Genomic DNA, 15,802 nt, shown 5'->3' with positions numbered 1-15,802 from the left:
AGGAGGGGCTAGAATCACCAGGGATCTGAAAGTGTTCTGTGGGGAGTTTCAACCAAACAACTCCAGATGGCAAAGGTGTGAAATGACTGGGCGAAGGTTTCTACTGGTTACTCAGAAGGAAACCTCTATCTGAAAGATCTTAACTAGGGCAATGTGAGATGTAGAGACTGCACCACAGCTCTCTGGCAACACTTAGACACAGCTTTCCTGCAGCAAATGGACATGACAAAAATATCTGCCTGTAAGCAAGAAGAACAATCCATACATAATTACCTGACTACACCCACTGAGGTCCACAACACCAACAGTGGACTGGTTGTGCCAGATAATGTAAATGACCGTGAAATGACTTTGCGAGAGGCCTACTGGGAAACAGTTTCCTCACTGGACTAAAACTGGATATACAAGACATGATCAAGCCCACTCGCATTATATGGGACTCCAGAAAACTGAGTCTCACTGAAGCAGTTGCAACATATGCAGAAACGACACTGGAGGAAACAGAGAAGACGTTGAACAAGAGGGCCAAGGATATGCATAACAAAACCCAGACCGTGTTTAAGAACCAGACCCAGTTATCTCCATTAGGTCATGGCCACAGGTGTAACAGAGGAGGCAGAAGATGAAGTGGCAGAGAAAGAGGAGGGCCACGTGAAGATCCTGATGTCTGCTGGTGTTGTTATGAAAAAAAGACATTGGGCCTGAGATTGCCCTGAGAGAGCTTGAAACGAAGAAATGGGGAAGTCAGAGAGCAGAAGACAGGTGGGGTCTGCCGTACAGCGAATAGACCACACGTACAGATGCAAGCATGCATACACACATCTGTACACATGCATGCACGCACCTAAACCACCCACAACCACTGACACTCCACCCACAACAATGATCAGACCAGTAGGCTCATCTCTTAAACATTAACTATATTAAAAAATTACCTCAACTTTAACTGAGAGTAAAAGGACAGGATATTCGTCGTTGACTTGCTGCTCGTTGATGTTGATGTTATTTGTAAATACTTTGTAAGCTGTCAAAAATGACACAAAAAAGGGGAGATGTAATGGAAAATTACATCTAACATAACATGTGAAATCTAACATACGAACATATAGTTTTATTCAAATCCCTTGTGGTGTATTGCCTGGGTAGACATACAGGAAATTTCATGTCTGTAGACCTCTCGCCCTGAAGAGCAGTTTCCTGTTTTTACTGTGTGTAAATAACTCAGTGTATGACTACTCTTGTACCCTTGGCTCTGCACAGCTCTGTGTAGGATTTGGGTCCTTTCTGCAGAAAGTTTGAAATAAAATACAAAGACAAGGTTCTGGGTTCTGAGTTTTATTTCCAGATTTCCAATACAGTGTGCCAGTTGTAGGCAAGCATGCTACTGTTCATTACAATGTGATGTCTACGTGTGCTGGGAAGACGAGAACCCTACTTATAAATATCTTGCAATTTTTCATTTTTAGGGATACATTCCATGTTCCAATCATGTTTCATGAAGAATTCTTTTGCAAAACTCTAACTGGACTTTAATAAAATGTGTTAGATTTTGTAGGCCTATGTAAGTCATAAAATCTAGTACTCTGGAATGATTTGTGCAACATCATATTGAGTCATATGTGCCTTAGGAAAGATTACTGTAAAACTACAAATTTTACAGGTTTAATAAGAACAAAAATGGTGAAATAAAAATGACTTTTATATTGCCTAGAACATTGCAATAAAAGGTTTAGAAACCTGTTTTAAATATGGAAAAACGTGCTTTGTTTCTAAAATAAAATCATACATTTCTCTTCACATTACCAAGTGAAGCTTAAAATGATTTAGATTAGCAGCAAAACAACAACAAAAAGTGTTTGTTTTATTTTTAGCTGGAGCTTAACTGTGATTAAGCTACAGTCTGCATACATTTCCAAAAGACCGCACTCAAAGCAAATATCTATATGTTACATTAAACAAATAGAATTTACTACAATGTAATATTACAGTTGCCACATCAACCAGTATGTAAGCAGGAAACTGCTCAATGTTGCTCCTCCTCTACCCAACCGATGCGGAGCTAAGGAATACTAAAGCACTCTCACTTGTTGCTTGCCTGACAATGTTCTGTGCCATTCGACTCTGATCCGTTCTCACACACATATACACATAACATCTGAGACGAGACCAGCCTGCTAGTAGGTATGTTGTGTTTTTTGGTTTAATACATTTGTATATTTATGTAAATCGTATCATTTATAATGAACATATTATTATTATTATATATACTAGTACATAATGTTTCTTGTTTGTTTGGGATTTTGTTTGTTTATATGATTTTTAGGAGTTTTTAAAAATTACACCTATAAAGCCATTTTAATATAATTTTCTGTGTACTGAAATATGTTTCTTTGTGGTATTGTCTAATGTTTATTACACTGAAAGGCTGGATTATGAATTTATGGAGAGAGAGCATCTCCCAACTTCATTCTTGAGCATCTCAGATAACTCAATCCTAAACTCTGAAATCTCTGACCATATTTAACAAAGTGCAAAGCGCATGTTATGTATAATTGATGTATAAAGATTATTCAATAGCAATATAAAAACTCAAAGTAAAGAGAAGATTAAAACCCTGCGTTAAACAGGATCATGGAAAGTAAAGGGCTTCTAATTGTTAGTGATGATGAATTTTGCTTGTGGTTATGAGAGCTTGGAGACTTTATTTGCAAGTAAAAGCGGTTTTATTTGCCACCCTCCCACCCCACACCCAAAAAAAAAAAAAAAAAAAAAAAAAACAATATTTGCAAGTGAAAGCAGGTTTGCAAATTAAATGTTAGAAAGAACTTTTTAACTACTTCTCAGATTTCAGTGTGTGTGGTCCGGTTGCCTTGGTGATGAATACAGGGGAAGGATCTACTAGTTTCACCTGATTGTTATAAGGAGGAGAAAACAGGCCCTGCAGGGCTGAGGGGGCCTGTCTGAAACAATGCAGACAGGACAATGTTTCCTGGCCTCTGCTGTGGGTGCAGATCATATGCAGTGGATGACATGACAGAAAAAAACACATTCTCCCTCAGAATTTATTCTCTATGTATATATAGCTAATACACATTATAGCTAAGCCTGTTCTTGATGTGTGCACAGTATGAAGAAAATGTTATGCTTTATAATACAGATAACATGATTCATTTTAAATATGGATTATTACTCCATCAACTACTTGAGATGTGATAAAATGAAGAACTGGTTTGGTGTCTACTTAGCATACACAGGCATACACTAGAAACAACGTATCGACAAAATATTACACAATATCACACACAATTTGTAACTTCACAAATGATATTCAACTATGGGAAATAACCATCTGAATTAAGATATTTAATAATTGTGGGAAACATTACTATACTTTCATTTTGAATTATTCCACAGTGAAAGTTAAGCGCACCACCTTACCATGCAGAACCATTACTGATATAGATTTTTGTATTTAGTTTATTAGAGCAGCGTAGTCTTAATGCAACACTGACAGACATGTGATTTACTGGGATGGATGTGTGCTCCGAGGCCCTGCCCTAGAGCCCTGACTGAGACGAATGTGTGGGCTCCTTAGGGTGCTGTTACCATGATGGCAAATCCCACAGTCATCATACAGCCAGGGGCAACCTTCCCTCCTGACAGCCCCAAGACTGGACTGTGGAGCAGCTCAGTATGTGACTGCTGCGAAGACATGGGCATCTGTGAGTGTGTGTGTGTGTGTGTGTGTGTGTGTGTGTGTGTGTGTGTGTGTGTGTGTGTGTGTGTGTGTGTGTGTGTGTGTGTGAGTGTGTGTGTGTGTGTGTGTGTGTGTGTGTGTGTGTGTGTGTACATGTGTGTGTGTGTGTGTGTGTGTGCGTGTGTGTGTGTGTGTGTACATGTGTGTGTGTGTGTGAGTGTGTGTGTGTGTGTGTGTGTGTGTGTGTGTGTGTGTTTTAGATTTGCTTAATAATACAATTAAATTGATTTTTTTTCTTAACCATTCTACTTATAAGTCTGATAAGAAGCATTTTTTTTTCAACAGAGGCCTTTTCTTCTGATTGTATAACAGCATAACATTAAAATATGTATGCTGCATAAATCTGTACAGGCTGTTTTGGCTTCTGGTGCCCTTTGTGCTTGATGTGTAAGACAAGCGAACAGTTTGGAGAGTGCCTCTGCCTCCCCCTGCTGGAAGTTTTCTTCACCGGCGGGATACCGCCAGTCACATACTCTATGAGAAGCTCCATGAGAGAGAGATTCCGCATTCGGGTACACTGTGCTCTAAACTACAATTTGGCTAAACTACACCACACAGTAGCTCTGAATTCATGTATTCCACAGTGGAATCATATCTTAATGCATTATTATGTGGTAGTGGGGTTTATGCTAAGTTATGCCATTGCGGTCTGCTTTTCTCGCAGTCTTTTTTGGATTTGTATTAAAGGTTTCTTTCTTTCTCTAAGGGCACGCTGTGTGATGACTGCTGCGTGACGACCTGCTGTAAGCTCTGTGTGTGGTGTCAGATGGCCAGAGAGCTGAAGTATCGCAGACAGACCCAAGTGTTCGTTAATCCACCCGTGAACCCATCCTACAATCAACCGCAGCCTTACGGCCAGCCGTACGGGCCAGTCCAGCCTCAGCCCATGGGACTCTATCCGCCTCCACTACAATGACGAGGCTAAAGTTTAGCTTTGTTGATTAATAATCGCTTATGCCGCATTTTATACTATAAAGACATAAATATTAAAAAGTTAGTACCAATTTTCAATAAAACGTCCTTTATTAAGGGTGCATGAAATATTAACAATTCGTTTATTAGTAATTGATTTTTAGGTCATGAAAACATTGAATATATTTAATAAATTTGTCTATATTGTTTAATAGTGCACCTACATTCGCCTATACTGTTGAACCTCTTTATTACTCGATCTTGCTGGCTATGGACTTTATCTTTTCTATCGTTTGCATTATACTTTTCATATGTCATCTTCATCTCATATGTGTTAATAGGTTGTTAGCATAAATAGGTGTATATTTATGATCTATCTACTAAACAGACCCTTTATAAGTGAGGTCATATTGTAAAGTGGCACCAAAAAGTTTAACTATAGTCTCTACAATCTATAATAATTACCACAGAGAGATTAATCCACTCCGAATGTATTTTACATAGCATCTGTTTTTCTTATAATCACAGTTATACTAAATTCACTATGAACAAGCAATATTATATATATAAAAACAAAATTGATGTTTATGTAAGGGTCCAATTTGTCCAAATTGTACCTGCAAATACTAGATATATTTTGAATACATATCAGCTCCCTAGTTTGAAGAGTTTGGGCATCTTAATATAAAGAGATATTCAATATTTCAATAAATAAAATACAAATGTATGTGGCTACTGGGTGAATTATCATTTGTTTATTAAAGTGGTTATACTTTGTGACACCGAAGGAAAAAACACAATATGTCATATTAGTTGCTTGCTTGTGTTAAGTCATCAGTTACACTGAAAATGAAAGCATTAGCTGGGTGTATATGTGTGATTATAACGCACAAACATATACTGTTGAGGCATACATCTCGGAGTCACTGTAGCTGAGAGGATCTGAAAAAGACTCTATGGTGACCCTTATCACCATGACCTCTGTTGTCATGGTTTGAGATTGAGTGGTACGGAAGATTTATAGATACGTATACACTAAATGTAGGCTTGATGGCCTACAGGTATGTCTCCTCCCACTCTAGTTTCCACCATGTTCTCACCCTCTCATCCTTACCACACACTGACTCCTTCTCCTCTCTAGTACTAGAACTTGCAGTCGATGCATCCTGACTTCACTTTTATCACCCATTAACCTCCTCTGTCCTCTATCTTCCGGACCAAGAAAGTCTTCTCGCCCATGTCCTTGGTTACTGAATGTCCTAAATAGCAACTGGAGGGAACTGAGAGCAGCTGAAAGAAAGTGGAGAAAATCACCAGCTGATGCTGATCTCTCCTATTGTGTGCTTCTAGCAAAGTTCTCCAAAGTAGCAAGGGTCATACGCATCTTTAAGGAGCCCTCACTTGACATCTTAGCCACCTGAAACTACTAACTGGGATCACCTCTGTCTTTTTTTTTCTAAATTTCTTGAACAGTCTGCCTGCAATCAGCTGTCTGTCTTTCTTACACAGAATGAACTGCAGGGTGATGACCAGTATAGATTTATGATAGTTGTAACTGCCCGAGTGCCACAGGGCGAGGAGCAGGATGCACAGACTCTGTCGACGTAGACGAACATTTATTAGAAAAAAAAGGAAGACAACAGCACATATAACATAACCAATAAACATGAACATGGTGAAAACGAACATAAACACATTTAACATTAACGTTGTGAAGAACACTTAAACAACATGAACTTGAACAAAGGCAAACATGGACAATGACCAGCAATACTGCACACACAGGCCTGGGTTTAAATACACAGACGTAATAAGACTTAACCCGGTGCAGGTGTGTGGAGGCATGGTTACAAACAAGCTACACAAACAAGACCCTCCCACTGCACGCCGTGGGCCAAACTACTTGACTCCTGGGAGGAGAGCATTCCGTGACAATAGTAAACTCCACAGAAACTGCATTTGTAGGTGTTACTGAAAAGGTGCATACTGCTAGTTGTCATTGTTCCTTGCTATTATTTTTTTTCTTTTTGCAGCCTTTGACACAGATGACCACAAGAACCTCTAATCTAGCCTCACAAGCGGAATAATGTTACACGAAGGAGATGGTTTGTGCCACACCTTGAGGGCTGGTCATATCAGGTGGCATGAAGAGGATCCACAGCTGCTCCATACAGATTCTCCACTGGTGCCCCTCGAGGCTAAGTGCTTGGTCCTCTCCTTGTCTATGTGCCCCCCTCTTAGTGAGGTTACATCCTTGCATGGTTTTTCATACTACTTCTATGATGATGATACTGAGTTTCTCCTTTCCACCTTTCCATATCTCAGCATGCCTAGCAGACATTTCTTCATGGATGGCAGCTCATCACTTGAAACTAAATCTCAGCAAGATGGAGCTGCAATTTATCCCTGGAGATGCCTTTCCATGGTATGACATTGGAATATCTCCACTAGAGAATACTTGGATCACTCCAACTGAGACGACATGCAACCTTGGGGTACTACTGCATAACCATCACAGCAACAGAAAACTCTAAGACGAAGAGGTGAATCAATTGGCAGTAAATCAGTTATTGTCAGGAACACTATGGTAGGAGAACAATAGGGGAAGAATCTAATTACTTAGTGCATGATGCAGTTCTTCAGGTTTAACAGACTGCTGAGTTCGTTGTTTACCTGATCTGCTGTGCAACTGACTTGATTGACTGGATATATTTAATCTTTATTTAACTCTGGAAATCACAGTGATTTTCAAGTTCTCAAATGGCTATTGGCTACAAAATAGCAACTGTGTATTTATTTAAACCCAATATGGAAAATACAAACATAATACAATCTTTCAATGAAATGACTTGAGTTAGGTCTAAATTAAATAATTCTTATTAAAAAGTATAAACAGTGTAAAATGCTTCTATAACACTACAGTAGAATAGAGTACTTAATGATAGACTGTACCAACTGTGAAAAGAGAAAAATTCGAATATTCAAAAATATTAACATTTATCCGAACAACATATTTCACATACTTAAATGTCAATAGCTAGTGTTCAAAATATGGTCTACAACACAATACTATCTATGGTCTAAAGCGTCATGTATGGATGGCAAGTTTCAGTGATGCTGGTCACACAAGCTGCATATGTTATACCTGTTGATGTTCTGATAATGTCTTCTTGGCTTCATCAACCATCTGGTTGTGGCTCACTACTCTTACTACTCCATGCACTAGTTGCTTCTGTTTGCTTACATCCACGTCCATTCCCCAAGCTTGGCTAACCGTAGAATCTGAATGTTCATCTGGTCGTTGTATGTTGACAGGTGACTGTATGACATTATGATTAGCAACCTCAATGTCACTTTGCTAGGCTGAGACTCAGACTGCCGGACTTGCAAGCCCTTGACAAGCTGCTATCAATCTTACTATCTTCTTCTAGGATCCATTTCAAAACTTCAGCAATACTAGACCTTGATAATCTAGGCCAAGCAGACATGATTAATGACCATGTGTGCAAATCAACTCCAACTCATCACAACAGACCCAACAATGAAGTACTAGCATTATCAGTATTTACATTAGTGTTTACAATATGGCTGGGGTCATTTATGACCCCAAAACATTTCAGTTAATAGAATATAAACCTGAAAATGAATAATGTCATCAACAGAACAGAACACCTAACTGTTGTATAGACAACAAATTCACAAATTGCCAAAATGCTACTATCAACAGCACAAACGAAGCCCAAGTGGCTGTATGGCTGGGATCAAAAATAACGCAGGCTGGTCGGATTAATGTTAAAGAAATTAATTTCAAGCCACAAATGTGGAGTTCAATTAGTGAGGTCATTCATTCTGTGAAAAAACAGATGACACTCAGGTGGCCTTTATTTAAGGATGAAGCCAACACATGTTGTACATGCATTTCTCTCTGAAAAGCTGAGAAAAATGGGTCGTTCCAGACATTGTTCAGAAGAACAGCGTACTTTGATTAAAACGTCGATTTAAGATTGGAAAACTTATAAAGAAGTAAAGAAAATGATAGGCCACTCAGCTAAAATGATCTCCAGTGCTATAAAATGGAAAGCAAAACCAGAGAAACGTGGAAGAAAACAAAAGACTACCATTCGAATGGATTGAAGAATAGCCAGAATGGCAAAGACTCAGCCAATGATCAGCTCCAGGGTGATCAAAGACGGTCTGAAGTTACGTGTGAGTACTGTGACAATTAGAAGATTCCTGTGTGAAGCTAATCTATCAGCAAGAAGCCCCCACAAAGTCCCACTGTTAAAAAAAAGACATGCTGAAGAGGTTACAGTTTGCCAAAGAACACATGGACTGGTCTAAAGAGAAATGGAGAAACATTTTGCGGACTGATGAAAGTAAAATTGTTCTTTTTGGATCCAAGGGCCGCAGACAGTTTGACAGACGACCCCCAAACACTGAATTCAAGCCACAGTACACTCTGAAGACAGTGAAGCATAGTGGTGCAGGCATCATGATATGGGGATGTTTCTCTTACTATGGTGTCGGGCTTATTTATCGCATACCAGGGATCATGGATCAGTTTGCATATATCAAAATACCTGAAGAGGTCATGTTGCCTTATGCTGAAGAGGAAATGCCCTTGAAATGGCTGTTTCAACAAGACAATGACCCCAAACACACCAGTAAGCATGCAGCATTTTGGTTCCAGACCAACAAAATTAAAGTTATGGAGTGGCCAGCCAATCCCCGGACCTTAATGCGATAGAATTGTGGGGGGGCATCAAAAATGCTGTTTCCGAGGCAAAACCAAGAAATGCAGAGGAATTGTGGAAAGTTGTCAAATCATCCTGGGCTGGAATACCTATTCACAGGTGCCAGAAGTTCGACTCCATGCAACACAGATGTGAAGCAGTTCTCAGAAACAGTGGTTATGCAACTAAATATTATTATAGTGATTCACAGCAATGCTAAATCCTAAAGATTTTTCAGTTTATACAGTAAATAATTGACTTTGTGAAGAAAAATGCAGACACTGCTATTTTCTGAACAGCCCAATATTCATTTTTCTTCATTTTCTGTAAAGTAATTAAACAATTGATACATTTTTCTTTGTGTTTTGATTTAGAACATAATGTGCAGTGTTCCCAATGCATGGAAATAAAAATATAAGGATTCTGAGCTTTACTCATGTTTTTAAACACACTGCTATTATTTTTGAACACAGCTGTATATAGCCTGTGTGCTGTGATCCAGATTAGAGCTCTTGTCATGGTAGTAGTGAGGGAGCGAGATTTGAGTGTGGTTGTGGAGATTCTTTTTATTCTCATTCATAACAAAACAATGCACACAGCAACACGCAAACTCAGGCAAAATGATAGAAGACTACAAAACTCTCACAGTAAGACTCTGTGCGGTAATGTGGGAACAGACATTGTCTAGGCACCGTACAGGTGAGCTGTGTGTGTGTGTGTGTGTGTGTGTGTGTGTGTGTGTGTGTGTGTGTGTGTGTGTGTGTGTGTGTGTGTGTGTGTGTGTGTGTGTCAGTCGGTCAGTGTCAGTGGGCCTCCTTCTGGGAACCGAGTACACCGTGACAATTCTAATACATGTGCGCTTTTTCACACAGTCACCCTGTAGGCTGGGAGAAGATCCGAGAAAGAATGTAGTCAGTGCTGATTTTGCACAAAACAGAAAAATCCAGTTTAATATATTACATAGAACATACCTATTGCCACATAGAATACATACATTTAATTAACATTCCTTATGAATGTCAGAGATGTAAAATTAATAATGTTGATTTGATTCTTATGCTTTGGAGATGTTCTGTGCTAGATGAATTTTGGAAATTTCTCACAAATTGACATCTGAAGTGATCGATACAAACTTTAATCTTGACCCCAGGATTTGGTTAAATGAGGCTGTGTGCTACAGCACTCCAGAGAAAATTGTATATAATGCTGGGTGAAGGCCAAAGTATACAAGAAAAATGGGGGGGCTTTTATAGAGCTCTTACCTTTAATAAAAATAGAATAGATTTAGAATAACCTATTCTGCCTAATTTATTTATGTATCTGTGTGTGTTTACAGTGTATACTACTGACAATGGAAATGTATAATGTGAGGATTTTTGAGATGATGTGCTTTTGAAAAGCAGTAATGTATACAAAAGATGCGTGAAAGATGTGAACCTCCCTCACCCTATCCCCCCCCCTTTTATTACTCAATTAGAACCACCTACTCTCATTTTAAGAAAAGAAAAAAAGTTAAAGAAAATATTGCATCACATTGCACATTTGGAATTTCCTATATGCATAAATAAAGCAATTTTAAATGTGTGGTTTTCTTGCAGTTTTGATTTTTTTCCAGTCTCACTATGAAAGTAAGGATAGTTTCATAATTACTACATCCTGGAACCATTAAGAGGGAACACACATCACTAAAATCATTACCTCTGGAGCACTCTTGCCATTGCTCGCCCTGAGCAAGCTGCACTATGCTGATCACAAGGCAGGACCTTTCTTCAATTCCTTAGAATGCCTCAAAGGTCATGAGAGAGACCATTGTGCTGAAGCTGCCAAAGTTAGATTTTAGGATTATCCAAGCTCGGAGGAGGAAGAAGGCCAGGTCCTTGCGCTCTCTCTGTGAATTCCCCTCTGCATCTGAGTCTCCACCCCCAGTGCTCTGACATGACCCTCAGGGTCTGCTCACTAATCACTACATGAGAGTTTATGGTTGGGGTGGCTAAGCATTAAACCCACCAGACAGGTTTTTCCTTTCCCTGTATTTTATTTGTATTAACCTTTTCTTTAAAAAAATTTAATTTAGTATGAGTGCACTACAGTTTAAATATTGTAGCAATTATAGTATTTAAAGTACTTGAATTTATGACATATAACATGTTCTGTTTTCTGCACCTCCCACATACCCGTTGAAAACAAGAAAAGCGAAGTTCTTTTTACACTTCAACTTTTTATTTAGTTGAGCAACTATGAAACTAATTGTAGTTGTCCATTTCTGTCTCTCTGTATAAATCCACAGCAGCTGCTTCAGCCCCATGCCTCTGTGCCTGATACAGTATACAAGTGGCATGTAAGTGCCAGCCTGGAAGCTTCCCACTTAGGGTAAGTGAACTGAGCAAAGCTCCAGGTTTGAACCTTGGCCCCAGTCATGGTTTTCTTCTAAGATGTTGTAATCTTGATATGGTTAGCTATGATGGTAAGGCTTAAGGTTCCAACTGAGATCATAGATTTATTATTTATTTATTTACAGATTTATCATGTGCTATAACTCCATTGTCATCATCTAATCATATCAGATCTGGCATAAGTTCATATCTGCTATGGATACCAGTGCAGGATACCAAAAAGCTTGCACTGTGGCATGAAGGCATTTCAATGCATGAAATACTTGAAAGCAGTCTTGTTTCACAGTGGCTTACGTTTTGAGTGGTGTACTGCACAAAATGTACAAGTTATCTCTTATAATCAGATTTAATACTTTTGCTTGTGGGCAAACCTCCTTATACAAAATGTCGTTTCAATTGATATAGATGAATTCATTTATTTCATTTCTATTAAAAAAGCAAACAAACAAACTTCAGCAATAAAGCCACACTGGTTAAACAGCTGAGAACAGAAAGTGTTATCTTTCATGCAAAAAAATACATTACTAACCTTCATTATCTGTTTAACACATTTCACATTGGCATGGCAGTCTAACCTTTAGTAGTAAGCAAACATTCAACATGTACAAGATGCTTGACTATAATACTTAATATGTTAGACCTACTTTACTAAATATAATGCAATGAAAACTACTTTATAAGAATTGATGAACTAGTTGATAATTGCAGCTAAAAATTAGTGTACTGCTTGTTTGGTGAGTGATAACGTACCTATCTTCAGCGTTGATACGGAGCTAGCTATCGTATTTGTGAGAGAACCTTGCACTAGCCTAACCTAGTTGAAGACGGATTTTGTCATACATTGTTCTTAAAGTGTTTGCGGCTATATGCGACTAAAGTTAACGTTATTGCTTTAATTTGCTCCATATAGTTAGCTAGCATTACTATGTAAATTATCTGGTTAGTTGGGTGAAAGTGTCGTCCCCAGCAGGAAGTGCGGCTAGTAGATTAGCAGCTAACGTTGCTGGTAGACGCGTTAGGGTTTGATTTCATATGAAGGGTTTTAAAAGCACATTTATAAACAAGCACTGCTTCATCTTTCCGTTTTCACTCTATTTCGTCTAAGAATTTTTTTTGTTTAAATATTTTTGGACCGCTTAAGGGGTGTCACTTTTATGAATAATCTATTGCAATTGTAGTGTGTTTCAGAATCTGGTTTCTATTTGCACCAATAATGGTGAAGATCTTTGTTGGGAACCTGCCACCACAGGCCGAGACTGATGAAATCCAGGTACTGTTCTCACAGTATGGAACAGTCACAGAATGTGCGATCATCAAGAACTTTGCCTTCGTTCATATGGAGGATCGGAAGAGTGCAACAAAGGCTATCAGAAGCCTTCATTTGCACAAACTGCATGGAACGACCATTAATGTTGAAGCAAGTCGTGACTAAATAGTATCTTAACAGTAAACAGTACAGTAAAACACTGTACAGAAGTACAGTAAAAAGAATGATGCCAGCTTAGTGAATGTTTTGTTCATATTGTTTACAAAATGCTTTGAGTAACAAAATGAAAACATGGTGACACCTGCTCTGGACTGAGAAAGATGGAAATAAACTGAGTACTTTTTTACTATTTTGTTCAGATCCCATAACAGCGTCCCCTGGGCACCAATAATAGCCACAACAAAGCAACCCGGGGAATTCCTCTTTGGATCACGTTGAAGCAATGCCAGCAGTTCAGCCCACAGCCATTCACAGAGTCTCGTCGGACTCCTGCGGCTCTTGACTATCGAGAGATCCACTATGATAGTTTCTCACACCTGTATCCAGCACGGCTAACCTGCATGGTACATCCACACCTAATTCCCGCGAGGGGGGGATGTTCTGCTTCTCAAACAGAACCTCAAAGCAGTCCTGGGCTTCACCAGGTTCCCTCCAAATCAGCAACTCGTACCTGCCAAATCGGAGCAGAGCCTTGTCATCGAGATCAGCTCGCTCAAGATATCCCAATTCAGAACCACTGATCAGTATCTTGCATTTCTGACTGATGTTCTGAATGGTGAAACGCATTTCTGTACTACCAGGCTTTCGATAAGCGCAGATAGAAATCTGCTTTCGGGAGACACGGATGTCATTCAGGACAAAAGTGCACGTTTGCCCATCTCTTCCCAGTCTAATCGGATCTTCAGCATTCATCTTTTGAGGGTGACTTAAACGAAGAAGGTTGTAAAGTGGCTGGGTGCCCTGGTCAGGATGGTAGAGCTGAACATGGAGACAGGTGAGAGTCTCCTCAGTCGTCATTGTCTGAGACACAGACATTCTGTGGAGTCCTGGATGCCAATGAGTCAGTTTAATTAGAGCCTCTCTACAACAGAAACAAAGTAAAACCTGTTTTTAAAACGCAGTTAAGCACGGTAAAATGCTACAAACAGAATCGAGCGTAAAAAGTGCTATAAGGCGCACACACAAAATGATACAATTTTGTGTAATTTAGACTTCTATACCTGTCTAACTTGCTCATTGTTTACAATAAGTTACATGTATACGGACGTTAAATACTTCTATTCATCGGCTACCATTTTCTTTCCTTTTTGCTTACCTCATAAAGCTACTGCAGTTCCGTCTGCCTTTATACCCCGTCAGATGAAAAACATTCTCTGTTGGGAAACGTTAATTAACTGTACACCGCGCAGGTCATCTTCAGTCTAACGGACCTTTACTACTGCAACTAAACTCATGGGGCAAGACGTGAACTATAGATTGCGTCAGATATCGGAAGAAAAACACCCTGCCTGTGCACTTGCGCGGAAAGTCCGGTATTGCGCAAGACTTCTTCTTTTTTTTTTTTTTTTACCCAGAAACCTTTTACATTTATAAATGTGCAAATACTTATTAGGCTAAAATGGCATGTCTATATAATTTGGCTCAATTATAAACCTTTAAACTTGATCAGAAACCTTTGTTATTAGTTCAATGCTGAAGTCTGTTTTGAGAATTCATTGTATTCTGACGCCATATAGCTAACGTCTCCGGGCCAAGTCTTAATGCAAGCGAAATTACACAACTATGTATTTGAATGGCGAATGTTGAATTTAATTTTTAACATTTAACACAGGTTATGTAAAAGATTTAAATATTAAATAACACATTTATATCTTTAGTTCAATAGAAACTCGCCTGAAATATCTTCTTAGCTAGATCGCCGGCACCGCCATCTTTATGGGCAAATCCAAACATTGTATGGGCCTATAAAACAAATGGCCCTCTCCGGAAAATCTATTAACCACAAATCTCCAACTACAAAACACGAACAACAACAGCAAAAACTTCTGTTCAGTCAAAAGAGTTATATCTTAGACTTCTTGGAAATGACTCAATGTTACAAAATCACAATTAAGAAATTTTATGTAATATGAGAAATGTTATTTATAGGCATACAAAGGCAATAAAATCCTTCATGACCACAAAACTTTTCTCATGTAAATTCTCTCAGAAGTACTAATGTTTGTTCTAAGTCCACTTGAAATATGGTTGCTAGACCTTTCAGTTGTGACTGAACCATTTTGATTGCTAGACCTTAATGGTTAATTTCTGTATCGACTACTTCACTCAGGTCAACCTGCAATTCAGTTGGTATACTTATATTTACATTTACAACATTTAGCTGACACCTGTATCCAAAGCATCTTACAATTATATCTGAGTACAACACTGAACAATTGAGGGTTAAGGGCCTTGAACTGGCAACCTTCTGCTTACTAGTTGAGTACCTTAACCACTGAGCTAATCTCTGAAAAAGTCAGAATATATATTCAAAATATAAGATCCTGTCCTGTATAGTTTACTGGATCCTTTAAATTCTTTTTTTTTTAAGTAGTTTTTTTTTATTAATTGCTTTAAGTGCTTTATTATTCTTATTCTTATTCTTATTCTTATTCTTCTTCTTCTTATTATTATTATTATTATTATTATTATCATCATCTTTTTATACAAAGTATGGGATTTTGAAATCAAAATAAACATT

General features: G+C 38.5%; 2 protein-coding genes and 1 long non-coding RNA gene across 4 annotated transcripts; 2 read left to right on the top strand and 1 right to left on the bottom strand.

The window, feature by feature from the left end:
* The first annotated feature begins 2,045 nt into the window (after positions 1 to 2,045).
* On the top strand, positions 2,046 to 5,396 carry ponzr6 (plac8 onzin related protein 6). 2 transcript variants are annotated; one of them, XM_027026468.3, is made up of 4 exons: positions 2,046 to 2,181; positions 3,596 to 3,722; positions 4,109 to 4,269; positions 4,464 to 5,396. In XM_027026468.3, the coding sequence occupies exons 2-4, from the start codon at positions 3,608 to 3,610 to the stop codon at positions 4,671 to 4,673; spliced, it is 486 nt and encodes a 161-aa protein (XP_026882269.1). In that variant the 5' UTR covers positions 2,046 to 2,181; positions 3,596 to 3,607; the 3' UTR covers positions 4,674 to 5,396. The 2 variants fall into 2 exon arrangements, with proteins under 2 accessions (XP_026882269.1, XP_026882270.1); XM_027026469.3 differs by having other exon boundaries at positions 2,054 to 2,181; positions 3,550 to 3,722.
* An 884-nt stretch (positions 5,397 to 6,280) lies between these two features.
* On the top strand, positions 6,281 to 13,111 carry LOC145643508 (uncharacterized). Its single transcript, XR_014115950.1, has 3 exons — positions 6,281 to 7,212; positions 11,690 to 11,772; positions 12,974 to 13,111. It is a non-coding gene; the product is annotated as an uncharacterized LOC145643508 (long non-coding RNA).
* Positions 11,887 to 15,217, bottom strand: tifa (TRAF interacting protein with forkhead associated domain). The gene is made up of 2 exons (XM_027026461.3): positions 14,378 to 15,217; positions 11,887 to 14,143 (listed from the first exon to the last, which is right to left on the bottom strand). Exons 1-2 carry the CDS (start codon positions 14,380 to 14,382, stop codon positions 13,531 to 13,533), a joined length of 618 nt encoding a protein of 205 aa, XP_026882262.1. The 5' UTR covers positions 14,383 to 15,217; the 3' UTR covers positions 11,887 to 13,530.
* Positions 15,218 to 15,802: the final 585 nt, after the last annotated feature.

Source organism: Electrophorus electricus, chromosome 13 (assembly GCF_041902795.1).
Source record: "Electrophorus electricus isolate QZ-2024a chromosome 13, ASM4190279v1, whole genome shotgun sequence".
Taxonomy (NCBI): Eukaryota; Metazoa; Chordata; class Actinopteri; order Gymnotiformes; family Gymnotidae; genus Electrophorus; species Electrophorus electricus.
This window is presented reverse-complemented; position numbering and strand designations above follow the sequence as displayed.

Bases quoted from the DNA above. Each gene is read 5' to 3' on its own strand.
- ponzr6 (XM_027026468.3), top strand. From the start codon at position 3,608: ATGATGGCAAATCCCACAGTCATCATACAGCCAGGGGCAACCTTCCCT. The intron at 3,723-4,108 runs GTGAGTGTGTGT...AAATCTGTACAG, and splicing joins CTGCGAAGACATGGGCATCT to GCTGTTTTGGCTTCTGGTGC. The intron at 4,270-4,463 runs GTACACTGTGCT...TCTTTCTCTAAG, and splicing joins GAGAGAGATTCCGCATTCGG to GGCACGCTGTGTGATGACTG.